General features: G+C 37.6%; 1 protein-coding gene across 2 annotated transcripts in view; it reads right to left on the bottom strand.

The window, feature by feature from the left end:
- The window catches only part of znf536 (zinc finger protein 536), a 231,126-nt gene that overhangs the window by 44,651 nt on the left and 169,881 nt on the right, over positions 1-16,594 (bottom strand). For both annotated transcript variants that reach the window (XM_017032457.2, XM_025055399.1), the window contains one exon: positions 2,208-2,372. In XM_017032457.2, the coding sequence (XP_016887946.1) occupies positions 2,208-2,372 (165 nt within the window). The remainder of the gene's footprint in view (positions 1-2,207; positions 2,373-16,594) is intronic.

The following is a 16,594-nucleotide window of genomic DNA, read 5'->3' as shown; positions in this document are numbered from 1 at the left end:
TTTATGGATTTCACAGAATTTAGAGGGTAAATAGAAGACAGGTGATGCTGCAAAACTCTGCATTCACACAGTTCCAGAACATAAGGCTGGTTTCATGTAAAGTAATACATTTTTTAAAAAAAGTATTATTATTATGATTTTATATTCTCAATAGTTAAATTAGATCATTTCGATGCACCTTCTTCTAAAAAAAATTAAACATAAAACAATAACATTTTTTTATTTTTTAAACCTAAACAGACCCCTATAATTTATACTTTTTTTAATTATGTTGTTCGTATTTCCTTTTGTGAATGATTCATTTGAAAGTAAAAATAGTCCTTTGAAGTTAGGATATTGAAAATTACGAGTCCTTGAGGAAGCCCTCAACATTTGATAGTTTCCTTTTGTTCAATTTTTCCTCCAATTTTCCCTCCTTCCCTTCCTCCTTTCCTCCTTTTTTCTTAAGTTTGTATCGATTTCTCCTTTCCTCTCTCGCTTTTCTTTTCGCATTTTCATCATTTAGGCTCTTTTCGCCTTTTAATCTTTTTTATATCCCTCCTTTCATAACCTCTATCACTTCTTGCTCCACTCCTTCTTCTACTTTTTCCATCGCCATTTGATTAAAAAAAAAAGTGCAGACACAGAGTTTCCTCAGTAAATTCATTAATTATCAAACTAATACAGGATCAATTCATCTGCATGGTATCCATCACATCAGTGACACAGTGAATCCAATATCTGATTAGGCCAATATTCATAAACCAATATGTCACTGCAGCCCAGCAGGACCAGTCTGCAGACGAAAAAATTATTTCTTTTTACTATTCATAGATTTCATCTTTGATTTGTGTAGAAATGCATTCTGGGAATGAAGCTGAAACAGGGGCAGCAGTGTGTGAGCAGACATTTAATGGAAGAGGGGCAGAAATTATGAATTAAAAGACAATGAAGGAAATGTCCTGATTATATTTGAGACAGTCTTAAAATTCTCCTGACTCCTGCTCTTTTAATGCTAATGTGAAATCAAACTTTAGATAACGATATTAGGTGGATTCTAAAATAGAGTTAAATGTGTTAAATGTGCGATTTAAATAGCGAAGACTGCAATGGATATCTAAAAGTTAACAGAGAAATATCAGGAAACTGAAACTGTCCATAAAAAAATTTAATAATTTAAATACTTAAATAAAATAAATTACCTTAATTCTACTTTTTTCACACAATTTGAACATTGCGGCTTAAACAATGATGCGGCTAATTTATGGATTTTTACAAGCTAGTGAAGTTCATACTGCTAGCGATCAATGACTTTTTTGGTAGGCTACTGTGTGGTAGACTAGTAGGAGTACTATACAACAGTAGTACTGTCTGTGAATGGCTGTGACTTCTCTGTTCCTGTTTACCTCTGTCGTGGACAAGCACAAAATGAAGGGAGTTAGCCCCGGAGCTAATGTTAGTTTCGGCCCTGGAGAAGATCACTAAGTCTCCCTTGTACATTCCAACTACAGTCGGAGGCATATGATGGTATGTATTCATCTTAACCGATAGTGATAATCACTTCAAAAAATGAGTGGGGAACGTCACTCTTTGCGGAAGAAACATTTATACAAGAACACACCCAAGACCCAATCAATGGTAACAGGCGCTGATAAGTGAACACATGAGCAGCTACATTTGCGGAGTATCTTTGTGCAGTCAGCCCTGGAGGATAGAATTGTCACAAAGCCAGGTGTAAAACGTGACTTGAGATCAATGGGATCTGGAAGTAATGTATGGAAAGTTACACGCTCGTTGCTGGACGTGTGTGTCCGTAGTCCGTCCTCTGTCCATGTGATTAAGTGATAAAATACAACATTCAACCTTGACTTTATTATTATTAAGATAAGTTGGGAATATCAAGTATAAGTTGGGAGTATCAAAATTAATATTGAACTTGAACTTGTTTTTTTTTTCCCAATTTTATGAACTTTATTGATCCCATACTGTAGAAATTTGTGTTATCAGCAGATGGGCTGCAACAGGCTGCCCCTAGGAGGCGCCAAGTATGTGGTCCCTCTGGGAATCGAAACCAGGACTCGCTACATTATGGAACCCCCAATGGTTCCACCAATAATGACAGGCTGTCGTGGAATAGACTGTACTAGCCCACGCGGACTAGACTGCATTGATTCACTACAACTGTAGTGAAATCCAGTAATAAAATGGACTAAGTGGACTGTACTGACCTGTATGTATTCTCAGGTGAACTTTGAGGTGGTGTGAGGTCCTGAATGACTTTCCACAGTAAGGACAGTCCTTTGACGATGGTCCAATGTTTCTCTCTCGGTGCTGAGGCAGGGAAGGTGGAGGAGGAACAGTTACCGAGGTCTTTACCGTGTCCTCGCCAACATCTGCAGGAGACAGATGAGACATACGTTGAGCTTCATATCAGCACTGCTGCTCTTTTTCTGTTTTTTTTTTTTCTTTTTTTCCCCCTCAATATTTCTTAACTTTTTCTTTTCCGCGCACAGTCAAACACATCAGACCCTTCTATCTGACAAAACGCTGACTCTCGAGGAGTTTTTCCACTTGTCTTCAACAACACATCGATCCTGACAGTCAACATCTCCACCCTCTCTGTTCTCCTTCAACACCAGCATTTTCCTTTTTTAGCCAGACTCTCATCAATTTCTATTAAAACTGAAAATGAACAAAAACACCGCAGGAAAAAAAAAAAAAAAAAGGGAGGTAAAAGCGTGTGAGTCAGCATCACACCTCTTCCTGTGTGACCTGCTGCTGACAGGAAGTTGTCTCAGATATGAGAGGGTGATAACGCCTCTGACCCCGCCCCCCCTGCTCACCCTAAAATTAAATAATAAAAATGATGAGGCAGCGAGATTTTAGCTATATGTGTTATCCTCACCGTCATCTGCAAATGAGTGGCAGCGACGGGAGGAAAGTGTGGATGTGTGCAGAATCTGAAGAGATGACGTTTAAGCAGTGATCTGAGCTCAGATAAAGGTAAGAAAAAAAAAATCCTCAAACATTAGGCAAATTAGAGAATGGAGGAATAAAGGCTACACACAGCTTAAACCCGTGGTTCCAAATTATTTTATGCCATGCCCCCCCACCGCCCCCGGGGACAGAAATGTTTTTATGCCCCCCGCCCCAACCCACATCCCCGCAAAATTGAAATACTATTGAGAACCTGATACCATGTATATTTTCATCTGTACAAACCACTGTATGAGTTGCTGCCACCTAGTGACTGGAGGCTTGTTATCATTCAAGCATTACAGCAGGGGTAGACTTATGTCCAGCGTGCCATATTTCACTGGAAGCCCCTTCACTCCCTCCCCCACCCCCCAGGGGACCCGCCCCACTATTTGAGACACATTGGCTTAAACTAAGGGGATGCTGAAGAGAGAAAAAAGTTTATATATCAGAGAATATCACATTTACAATATATTAAGCTGTTTTTTTTTTGTGTGTGTGCCCTTTTAATGCCCTTTTTTGTATTAGATAAAACCAATATACTGCATCTTAGTAATGGTTAAAAGGGAAAAAATATATAAAAGATATAAATAAATACATTACATCAGCACTTAGTTAAACCAAATAAATCTCAACATAACACAGTAAATAAATTCATTTCCTTCCAGTCTGGAGAAAACTGAGGGAAAAAAAAAAATTGAGGCCTTTTTTTTTTTCTTTTTATTGCTCAGTTCACACTTCCTTTCAGTGGGGAGAAAAGTCAAATAATGTTAAACTGAATGGAAAAACCTCCGTCAGCAAGAGATGGGAGACACACAGGAGCCCATTCAGCAGCAGCAGTAGCGGCTGCGGAAGCGATGATGGTATTTTTTAATAAGCACATGTTTGACTGTGATGTTTCTTGTTTTTTTCTTTACACAAAAACACGATGCAGCTAAGAGACATTGACAAAAGCCGTAGAAAATGGATGCCTAAATATTATATTTTTGATTTTTTTTTTTTTTTACATTTTGTGCAACTGTGATCTGATTCTTCATGCCACTGAGCTAAACTGTCTCACGACTGTCTTAACTGGTATAGATTTTAAGTCCAGCACCTCATGTACAGATCACATCTAAACATTAAAAAGGCATAAAGGCATGGAGCTGTGTTTGGTTATTTAAAACATACTTTTCTCTTCTAAAAATCATGTTTCCTGTACAGTTGTTTTGTGCTTCGATGAAGATTTAGTTTTTTTTGCATCAAAACTACCCAAATTATTTTATCTCAAAATCTATGTCCAATCTTAAGATTAGACCAATAACTGAAAAACAAAAACAAAAAGACCATATGTCCCACTTTTCTCTCATTTGGAAAGTTCTGCTCATTTTTGCTTGTTAAGTATTAGGTGTCATTTACTTCTATTTAAACTAGGGCTGTCAAAATAAAAAAAAATGCTAATGGGGTTAATTTCGTGAAGATTAATTATATTCATTTTTTTTTAAAGCATTTTAACACACAGTAGAATAACATGCAGTATGTATTCAATACAATCCACTTTCCATCCATTCAACATAGCTCCAATACACAATCAGTAAACATGTTATTTATACACACTAAAAGAAAAAGGTTCAACTTAAGGCTTGCTAAAGAACAGCCTCACTGGGTGCAGGGCAGTAAGTATGTCTACGGCTAACAAGCTAACTTCTGATATTCCACTGGATGTGTTATGTCTGCGTTGCGGCTCCGTTGTGCCGCTGCATTTAGCTGCTATTCTAATCAGTGACATTTACTCCACCTCCAGACTACAGCGGACTGGATAGGTAAGGATGTTGCATCAGTCTAAACAGATCAGATCGCACCAGACTGGAAATTAGCATGGTATCAGCACCCAACGTTTGCTAACCTTCAAAATAAAACCCATTGTGTGGATCAGAAATCACAACCCTATATGCCAATTCTGATGACACCATGTGAGAAGTCAAACAGCCAGAGAGTCACATTGTTGACTTTGAGCATCGACGAGGAGAGACTCATTCTTTACATACACCACGGCTCTTCCACGAACTAAACTAAACTAAACAAAGTAAATTGTTGGTTGTTGTTGTTGTTGGTACCTTTATAAAGTCAGTTCATCTCGTGGTCTCACATGCTTTACGGAATTATAGCAGAACACACTCCATTACATTGGACCAATTAAAAGTAAAATTTTCCATTTCTATGCAGATGACACTGTATTCTACTATCAGGGAAACAGGAAAAGATCCACTGTTTTTTTTTTTTTTGACAGAGTACAGGAACAACTTGATCATCTGCAACTTGTTCTAATGACGAAAAAGAAAAACGAAAAGTCCTTCATCGCTTCTAACAAAGTAAAAATCAGCACAATAAGGAACTATTTTAACCAAAAGGTAATCAAACAGAGTTGAAAAGCCAAAGCTCTTATTGGGATTTTATTATACAAAATCTCAATTCTCCCTTTATTTAAAACAGAAATCAGTGGACTTAACTTTTTTACCAACTGTGTTCAGACTATGGAGTCATTGGTCGTTCCAGTGATTGGAACTAAACTAGGGAGGAAGTCTTTTTAGGTTTTCAGCTCTGGATGCCTGGAACAAACTCCAGTTTGACCTATGGTTGGTAAGCTACAGTATATACAATTAAAAGTAAACTCCACATAAAATAAATGTGACCTCTGCATTTTACCCATCACCAAAGTGACCAGTGTGAGGGCACGATGCCATGCTCAGTGCACCTAAGTGGTAACTTTGCAGCTTGTGGACTTGAACCTGAAACCTTCCGGACCAAGCATTTTATTTGATTGTATAATTCCCTTGTGTTTTCTCAATCGTTGTATCCATTGTAAATTGAAAAGAGATTGTGCCTCTAAATGTGACCATCCTTGGCATTTTATTTGATTGTATAATTCCCTTATGTTTTCTCAATGGTTGTATCCATTGTAAATTGAAATGAGATTGTGCCTCTAATTGTGACCATCCTTATTGAAAAGAAGTAAAAAAATAAAAATAAATAATAAAACAACAGATGAAGACTATGCCATATCCAAGTGACCTTCACTGTAAGATAAGTCACTACTGACCTGCTGAATAACCCTTGATTTTCTGTGATAGCTCGGTACAGTACCTGTTTACTGTGGGCTTGCGTTACAAAGATAACTTTGTAACGATAATATATAAATACCAAAGTACAATCACCCTCTCCAATGTATGGTCCGTTAAAGCACCCAACTGCAGACATAGTTTACTCCTCATAAATGTACTGTGAACGATTCAGTATACACATACTCTTTTTGGCAAAGACTACTTACATCATGTTACAGACCAGTCCACCTGTCCAATCCAGATGGAGGCAACATTGAAAGCTCCAAAAAAACACAGACATTACAGACCCACACAAAACACACACACCTGTTTAAAAAGATGACAAGCCACTCAAAAAAATGAGTTTCACCTGAATTGAACCAATAAGGGCACAGAGACACAAAGCCACACACAGATACATACACACTGTTACCTACACACACACAGAGAGAGAGAGATGCATATGCTTTCACACTGTCGGTCAGATGAGAGTAGTGATAGTAGATGAGTCAAGTAAAGTCAATTAAATTTTATCTGTCAGCAAATTCACAAAACACATTTGCATGTATTTGAAATTAGATTAATTTTATAAGATTAGCGATATCCTTAAAAAAATTTTTTTTTAGTTTATGTACTGATCGGTCAAGAATCGACTACAGACGTGCTCTTCTGACTCACAGACGTGAGACTAATGACAGAGACACAGGTGAGGGTGATCACACTGATTATTCCCACACAGACAGCCCAAACATAGAAGACTTGATCACATGGAGTCACTGCTCTCCTCTGGTCAGTGGTCACATGACATGAATGGATCAGGTCAATTTTACATTACTGGGGGGGTGAGGGGTGTTGCAGTACAAAAGTCACCCTGAAATTGCAGAAGTGACACATGAGCTTTTTTTTTCATTTATTAATTACTAAGGATACTTTATGAGAGTAATCGGTACTCGTGTAAGTAACGATATATATCAATACTACCAAAATAATACTCCAATCATCCAGACCAGGAAAAAGTGAGAAAAAAAGCAAGAGTAACGTAAATTATGTTTATCATTGTTACACGTTTTTGTTTAATTTAAACCTCACTATAATCCTGCAAGAGTCAAGAATCAAGAAAAATCAAGACTCTTTATTTGTCACATGACATTGCAGACAATGAAGAACTGCAAAAATGCAGAAATACAAACAAAACTACATTTTTTTTTTTTTGCTTAAATTACTTTCCATTAATAGATGTAGAAATAAACACTTAAAAATGAGTTTTACGAAATCATATTTAGACACTAACTGGCCCAACACTGATGCTCAAATATTTCTCAAAACCCAAAACCTCACACACCTGCAGCAGCCACACCCATCATGCACCCAGTGATGAGCATCCACAGTGATGAGCTGCCGCTGCCTCTCTTGTCTGTCTAGCATCTGACTGATGTGCAGCTTTTAACGTGGCTGTTCCAATTACTGTAAAAGTCATCCCGCTTCACATAACCACAAATATTGACACTTTATTGCACAACACATTTATGACATTTTGAAGGTCACTATGTGCGTTAGGCATCATCCCTCACAGCTGGGGGTGTGTGTAATGTTGACACTCAGCCGTAACTATCCTCAGACTATTGATTTTCATTCCCGTCTTGCATTTTCTTTCCTCCTTTTTTTTTAAAAAAAATGCAAACAAGAGTCACGGCAGGAGATGCAGCGTTGGAGTGATTGTCACAGATGAGTCTTTGGCTTTTTATAAACCAGCCTGGAAAAAGGCCAATGTACTCACAGCAGCACCTAATCAGGAAAGAACATGTCACTCTAGCTCTGCCAGGTGCCTGTGAAAGGGCCAGTATTCGGTGCTTTCATGAAGTCCTGACTAATTATCTTCGACGTAAACAAAGAATATTCACCTGGAAAAGCTGAACATGCTTAAATTTAGGTTTAAAGACTTTACCATCAGGAAAAATAAGGACTGGAAAACGAAATGCTCTCCCACGCCAAAGGCCATACAACAGATTGTAGTGTTCATATTGGGAAATTTCAAAAAATAAAATAAAAATGAGATAATACTGAATCAAAGCCACCATGACCTGTAACACTACAGCTTTACATGCGCTATATTCTATTTCTTTAGTGCTAAAGAAATTAAATGATGCTGGGTACCATTTTTTCACCTGGTGTTTTTGTGTTATCATTTCACATTAATGCACCACATTTCATATTCTATATTAATTAAAAGATCAGTGTTGACTAGCAACTGCATTTTTCACATTTAATTCTTTAAACAGCTTAAATTGGCTAATAGTTGTAGTGTTTTGTTTTTTGTTTTTTTTTTTCATTAAAAAAGCACTTGCAGAAAAACACTGAAGAAAACCAACTGAAACAGTTTTGTTCAGAAAGTGCCGAAGTCAGGAAGATCCGATAGGAGAAAAGCACGTAGAATTGAGCTAATAGTGATCATAGAGCAGCGGAAAGCAGCTCCCCTCTCCCCTTGGCCTTTGCTGGGGTCACAAAAAAAACCAAATGGAACATGCCAGAACAAAAGCTCTGGGATCTGATTGGAGCAGAGTAGAGCGCGGCCATCTGGGAGGAAGAGTACAAGTATCAGTCCTCTGCCTACTGTCGCACACTGTTCACACACTCGCACACACACACACGTGCACACGTACGTAGACACGCACAGCACGTATACGTTCATGCTCGTACACACGCACGCTCGCACACATCTACGCTCAGTGCTCCCATCTGACTGACAGTGTGAAAGTCTGTGCGCTTGTATGTGTGTGTGTGTGTGTGTGTGTGTATGTACGCCTGTGTGTGTGTGAGAGGACCTCACAGCCCTTCTTTCCTCGCATCATCAGCACGTCTCGCTAGAGACTAAGAAGCAACGGCAACACTGCCAACACTGGCCACTAGGGCTACGTCACCGGTTGACACACAATATGTGATCTAAGTCAGGGACTGGACTGTAATCCGAGACGGTAATCTGATCTGAGACAGGGACAGCAGCGGGATGAGGATTTCTGACACTAGATTCTTTTATGAATACATGCCATTTATTTCAGTGCAGTTTAAATTAACCCTGAAAATAAATAGTCTCAAATTCAGAGACATCAATGTACCTGTTTTGGATGGGATAATTTTAAAGCTCCATCTCACATAGTCATGTAGAAGAAGGAGAAAACAAAAATGTAATTGTCTCATACAGATCATAAATTAAACAAAAAAAAAAAAGTAACAAACATGAATTGACAAAACTGATATCAAAATGTTGCAATAACAAGAAACAAAAAATAAAATTCATAAAATTGAAGATGGTACAATGGATGTTACTGCTGATTTGATGTTCTCTCTCAACCATCGCAGATTTATATAATGACGTGGAAATTAGAATCATTAGAGTCCACACGCGTTTTTTTTCTCACAACCCGTCACTGTTGCTGCGATCCAACACCATATACAGGCTAGGCCGTGCCTGCGGGGTTTTTGCCAGGGTGAGGCAGAGAAAAATCAAGCCATTCAGACCAATACCAAATCACCTGTCTATCATGTGGTTTGGTGTTGTACCACCATTTCTTGCTTTACAAAACTGGACTGGAAATCTGGACTGAAAAAACAAGTGCAGTATCACCAAGGATTTGTCTTCGAAAGCTCCTTCAGATCAACTGGGAGGATATATGAACCAACACCCATTAGGTCATTAGGTAAATCAACATCCCCAGCTGCACCATACTGACACTAGCAATTTTGGACAGGACATATAATTACTTATGCCAGACAACTGTCGCTCAAAAAAAAAAAAAAGTATGGCCAGGAGGACAGAACAAAAGATACTAATGCATTACCCATGCCTTTAAGTCCATCTTCAAAAGTACTCCTTCAACATCAATGCTCTAAACAGACACTTGGTACAGGATATTCTATTAAGGCACACAACAACAGCAAGAAAAAGTACCTCTATTAAGTTGTCATGGCAAGACAGCATTAGAAGGCGTTGGAGAATTTAACCACTCCTGGGTGGTAAAGTACCACCACCAAGACTGGCCTGACCAGCCACCAGGATCAGGTCTAGTTAAGGTCTGGATCAAGTCTAGTTCAGGTCTGGATCAGGTCCAGGTACAGTTGTTCTTCTCAGAGCCAGTTAAAGCTTAATCATCCTGGGGATCTCATATAAAAAGTTTAAAAACTGTCAATGTGTATTGGTTACAAGGAAGGTCAAGGTAAAGAGAAACAGAAGCTTTTGAATAAAACAGCACATAATAGGACAATAAAAAACCTAACGTAATTCCACCTAATCCACAACATTGTCCTTTTTTTGAGTGTGTCTAATTGTAGATGACACCAGTGCGACACCTTCAGCACAATACAATGAAAAAACACTGAAGACTAGGTTATGATGAGTCAGGGATGGCTCCCAGCTCAAGTCACCTCCTAAATGATCTGGAGCACGACGACATCACAATAAAACCATTTAAAAATGTGAAATATGATATCACTCCATTCCTAATGTTTGTGTTAAAAAAACATTTTTTTGATCACATTTTCCAAAGTACAGGACCTACAAAGGAGGATCGAGAGGTCCTGCTCTTCTTATCTTCTTACTTTTTGAACGGGAGCACCTTTAAAAGTCTGAAAGTTTAAGTTGACTTTAAAAGTCATCCTGGGGAAACTGTTTGCCCCATAACAGTGGGTAAATGAATCCGTTTGTGTACAATGACCAACAAAACAGGTTCTTTTGACTCTTCTGAGATCAGAAAAGCAGCAACTTTTGCTTTCAGCCAGGATTACTGTCTGATCTGTGGTAAAGTTCAGTAACAAGGCCTCGGTTTGGTCGTGTGTGCACGTGTGGTTGTGTTTCAGCTTCCTAGTCTGTGACCGCAGTGACCACACCCATTTCCCATTAATAGAGGACAAAAAAAATAATAATAATAACAGCATCAAAAACAACATTAAAAATAAAAACAACAAAGTCAATGATTGTGTGTGTGTGTGATTGTGTACATAGTCCACTCTTTAATGGAGCTCTTTCAATCACACTCCCCCCCCCCTCTCTCTCTCTCTTTCTCTCTGCCCCTCTCTCTCTCTTTAAATGTTCTGTGGTTTTGATTAATATGATATCACTTTCAGGAAATAAAACTGGGGGAGAGGGTGGGGCAAGAGGGGTAAAGAGAGAATGTTGGAAGGCATAAGAGATGAAGAAGAAAAGAAAAAAAAATGAGAAAAAAAAACACACACAAAAAAAAAAAAAACACATTAGTCATAAAAAAAAGAGTGTTTTGCCTCTCATCCGGGCCATTATTTCAAAGTATCACGTGATGATGCCTCGCCCTAACACTCTATCACTCTTTTTCACGACCCCCGTAGCCCAATAAGGGAATGCGGGGCAAAAAAAAAAAAAAAGAGGATGGAGGAGGATATTGAGATTGAAGTGAAAGAAGAGGCTATGGTGGTGATAGTGAAGGAGGGTTTAGAATGGTTTTAAACAGAGATATGACATAATCATTGGGAGAGAGAACGAAAGACAGAGTGAGAGACGGAGAGAGAGAGAGAGAGAGAGAGAGAAGTGTGTCTGCGTGTGTGTGAGATGACATCATTTGAAAGGCATTAGGCTTTTAAAAAATGCGCCTACAGGGACTTGATTTCCTTTACACCAGAGCAACACAACACCATCCGGCACTGTGCTGGCCTGACCCTCTCTCCCTCTCTGGGTATAATACACACACAGACAGGCATGCATGCACACACACACACACAAGCTTGTCAAAGCCTGTCATTTTTTTTTTATTACGTTTGGAAGCCCTGTCGTCTTTGTGAGCTTCATGTGAGTTCAGTCAGTCTGAGCTTTAGTCACGGTGCTGACCTGAGCCCCACTGCTTCAGGACGCGAGGTTTAAATCACAGTGATTTCTCGTGAATGTAGTCAGGGAACAAGATATGATTTTGGAGAAATAATAATAATAATAAAAAGAAACTGATATTAAAATCTACATTTTTAAGTGATCTTTATGTTTTTCAGCCTTATCATTTTTTTTAAATAAATTAAATATGTTTTTTTTTATTTAATGTTTTCTATCATATAAGAATATTTTAATGAAGAAATGTAGTACACACACGCACATCAAGGCTCTGTTCTCCCCCTGACACCCATCTCTGTGGGCCCAGGTTCAACAATTTTAGTTATTGTCTCCGTGTTGTTTTTTTTTTTTTTTTTTTTATATATTTTCAATTTGAACTGCATACAAGTTATAAACTAAATAGCAATAATTATTAACCGCCCCCCTCCCACGTGCAGTTATATATACACCAGCCCTTAACCGTCTGACCAGAAATGACATTTCTAGTGTATTGATGAGGTTTGGTTTGACAAAGAATGATGGCAATGTGAGAGAATGCCTTATTTCTCTCCTCTTTTTTTTTTTTTTTTTTGTAATGTTTGCAAAAGGGATGTGAGCATTCTCTATGGACCTACAGCAACCAGGTCTAGACTGAGAAGAAGGAACAGGAGGAGGTGCAGAGGGAGGAGGATGAAAAAAACAAGAAAACAACTGTGTTCCAAATTTTACCCCCCCCCCCTGCTCACTTCTTCTCACATGACATTATCTTTTGTTTTTAAACACTCAGTTTTGATGCTTTTGAATTGATGTGTTGTTTCTTGTTTGTTTGTTTTTTTTTTGAGACGTAAACATCTTTCATCTACTTTATATATATATATATGTTTTTAATGTCTTTATTTTAGGTCAATATGTATAGGTTTTATCATCTGTTATTTTGTAAATGTAAATGGGTAAACTGTTGTTCTAAAACCATGACAATAGTATTTATTTATGTTTTACTTTTGTGTATTTTAACAAAATTCTTCACACTTGACACATCGCTACAAAAATAAGCTGTACAGTAAAACCAATGAAATATAAGTAAAGTGAAATGTATTGATGCACTTTTGCATTTTTAGTATTTAGAATTGTATTTAGTATTTTTAAAGTTTGTTATGTTGTAAATGTTTAAGTGATAAGTTCAAAATGACAGCTTTTTACAGCCATAGAAGACGTTTTGGCACAATATTCACTCTCTTGTTTTTTTTATCACATTTCTTACAGCGAGGATGTGAAAGGTCTCTAACGTATTAACCGAAGCTATTTCTAGACTTCGTAGAAAGAAGAGGAGAAGGGTTGAAAAGGAACAACTGCTCAGTTTGACCCTGCATCCTCCTCTTCTCATATCGTCACTTTTGCCCCAACGAAATTGCTTAAAAAAGACTGATGAAAATAAATCGCTAAAAGAAATCAGAGCAGAAAAGAGAGCTGTTGATGTTGCTGTTTTTTTTTGTTTTTTTTTTTGTATTTTTCTTTTCTTGCTGTTGTTGTCGCTGTTGTTGTTGTTGTGTAGATGAAGCCAACAGCAGAAAAAGTGTGTTACTTTCGTGGCTCAGCTCAGCGTCGGCGTATAAACAGGGGCAGCAGATGTTCTTTGATGTTAATAATGGCATTTATTATTAATATTAATTAGACTGCATTCAGCGCCACGTTTGGGCCGTTTCCAAGTCAATTAAGCAAAATGACATTCGGGAGACGTAGAAATGACATTTTAAGGCAGGTGTTCATGTTTTTCTTCTTCTCTCCCACTGATAATAAAATGTTTTTGCAGCTCCTGAAACATTCTCTGCTTCATTTCTATTTTATCTTTTCTTCTCAGTGTTTCTCTCTCATGTGAGATAATTTGTGGTTTTCAGACAGACAGTATATTTAAATGAAGAGAAACAGCTATGGAGCACAATTTTTCCGGACAAGATTCAGGATCATCAAAGGGGCACGGAGCACAATTTTTCCGGACAAGATTCATGATCATCAAAGGGCACGTTAGGATGCGTCAATGAACAGATTTTTGCAATTTAAGTAATTTATCTGAATGTTATTATTTTAGAGTAGCAACTTGACTAAATGCTAATCGGTTTGCTAACATAAAGTCCGAGCAATTTCTAAAACCACAATGTTGACCTTGAGTATTTATTTCAGAGAGTTGGACCAGTTGTCCTAAATTTTCATTTATTTTTTTTTTTACCAAAATATGTTTACTGATCACATTAAACTTAAATGATTTAAACATTTTAATGACATTTGATAATATTTGACTGGTATCAGACGGTCACATTTATGTAGCTAAAGATTTAACTTTAAAACAAGGTTTTTATTATATAATTTATTTGCTTTAATTATAAATATTTTTGACACAAATTTACCATATGTACTGTTGTTCATCAGAACATATATTAAAGCTATCACCTGTAAAAAGTTTTGTCATGTCAGTAACAACTTTTTATATTAATATATTAAATTATATTTAAACTTTCCCGAAGAATGTTTTCACTATTTTTGATTGCTTTTCTGTTAATAATGTGTTTTAGTACTTTGCATTTAATTACTGATTATCTGGCACTGGTGTTTGGATACATTGCTCTAACATTTTTAACGAGTTTTATGGATTTATTTCTTTAAAGCATTTTGAAATGTATGAACATACTTTTGAAAATATGTCACATAGTGCTGAAACATTCCAAATCTCCAAGCTCGATGAACAAATGATTATCAAATTTCTAAACCTCTGGTTCCCCTGTTATTTACATTATTTATTTAAAACTACCTTCCATCAGAATAAGCTTCTTTTACAGTAAACTCTAGTAGAGTACGCACACATTTTCCGTTTTAGCCGTGCTAGCTTTAGCAGCAACCATTTGAGCGTTGCTTGCATCAGCTACAATAGCAGCAGTATTATACAGTTTTCTTTTCAATTTAACAAGGAATGTACCCTGGACTTTGAGGTCCTCAGCATCAGCAGTAGTAGCATGAGCAGCATTAGCATCATTGCCATTAGCGGCATTATTTTGTGTTGTGCTTCATTTATCAGCTGCTACAGTCTGGACTGTGTGGTTCATGGCACACTGCTCTTTTTCAGGGCGGAAAATTAATGAACAAGCCTGTGCTGGTAACAAACATGCACCTGTGCTGCGGAGATGCTAATCACAAACATTTATATTTATTAGGGAACGCTGAGCAGGAAAACTGAAGTTGGAGGAGAGGAGAAAAGCTGTGGAGCAAAAACACAAGCGTGATTGTTTTTGGTGCAGAACTGTGAAGCCATTTGTTTAAAACTTCATTTTTCCCCTGTTTTTTTTTTTTTTTTAACAGCAATAAATTAATTCTAGCTTGACTATAATTTACCTGCTTTGAAGAGAATATCTGAAAAAAAAACTATGAAGAGAAGAACAGAGCAGAGCCAAACCAACTCTTTATTGCTTCTTTCTGTTTGTATGTAATTTATGTAATCATACCACATGTACTCATATGTACTCTCTTTTTTTCTTTTTTATGTCTTAGGATATTTCACTCATCCGCTTAGTTTTATTTTTTTTATTTTATCTGGATCCCTTTTCTGCCTTACTGTTTACAATTCATTCCTCACTTTTGTGTTCTGTCACGACACCCCTCCTTTTTCTCTCTCTACCTACCTCTCTCACTCTGGGTGTGTGTGTGTGGTGTGCAGAAGAGGAACAGGAACCATTTCTGGCACTGACCCACCTTTGTTTGTGCTCCTCACCCTCAGCCTCCTCCCTCCACATCTCACTGTTTTTAGGATTTAAGGAATACTGTGAAACAAACACACACTCAAACATAACATATCAAACTGTGCCTCTCTAACTCTGTCTTTATCGTTTTAGCAGGGCGTGTTTAGGCGTATGTTTGCGTCTGTCATCACCAACAGAGGCAAATACACAGAGAGATGTGTACATTAATGTGTGTGTCTGTGTGTGTGAGAGAGAGAGAGAGAAAGAGAGAGAATTGTTGTGTGTTTTTGTAGGTGTAGGTGCTTGTGTGTGGTAACGTGTGTGTCAGATTGTTGTAATAATTATGATGCGAAAAAATGGACGAAGAGAAAAATTGCATCAGCTACAATAGCAGCAGTATTTTACTCATTTGTTTCATTTATCTCTGGCTCTGTCTCTCTGTCATGGCAACAATGGACATTAGCAGAAACAGCAACAATAGTATTTCATACAGTTTTCTTTTCAATTTAACAAGGAATGAACCCTGGACTTTGAGGTCCTCAGCTGCATCTTGGTAGCAGTCTGAATAGCAGCGGCTAGTGCGTTTGCCTCAGCATCAGCAGTAGTAGCATGAGCAGCATTAGCATCATTGCCATTAGCGGCATTATTTTGTGTTGTGCTTCATTTATCAGCTGCTACAGTCTGGACTGTGTGGTTCATGGCACACTGCTCTTTTTCAGGGCGGAAAATTAATGAACAAGCCTGTGCTGGTAACAAACATGCACCTGTGCTGCGGAGATGCTAATCACAAACATTTATATTTATTAGGGAACGCTGAGCAGGAAAACTGAAGTTGGAGGAGAGGAGAAAAGCTGTGGAGCAAAAACACAAGCGTGATTGTTTTTGGTGCAGAACTGTGAAGCCATTTGTTTAAAACTTCATTTTTCCCCTGTTTTTTTTTTTTTTTTACAACAAAAAATTTATTTTAGGTTTACATTTAATTTACTGCCTTTGAAGACATATTTGGAAAA

This window comes from Cynoglossus semilaevis, chromosome 5 (genome assembly GCF_000523025.1).
Source record: "Cynoglossus semilaevis isolate Cse_v1.0 chromosome 5, Cse_v1.0, whole genome shotgun sequence".
NCBI classification, from domain to species: domain Eukaryota; kingdom Metazoa; phylum Chordata; class Actinopteri; order Pleuronectiformes; family Cynoglossidae; genus Cynoglossus; species Cynoglossus semilaevis.
This window is presented reverse-complemented; position numbering and strand designations above follow the sequence as displayed.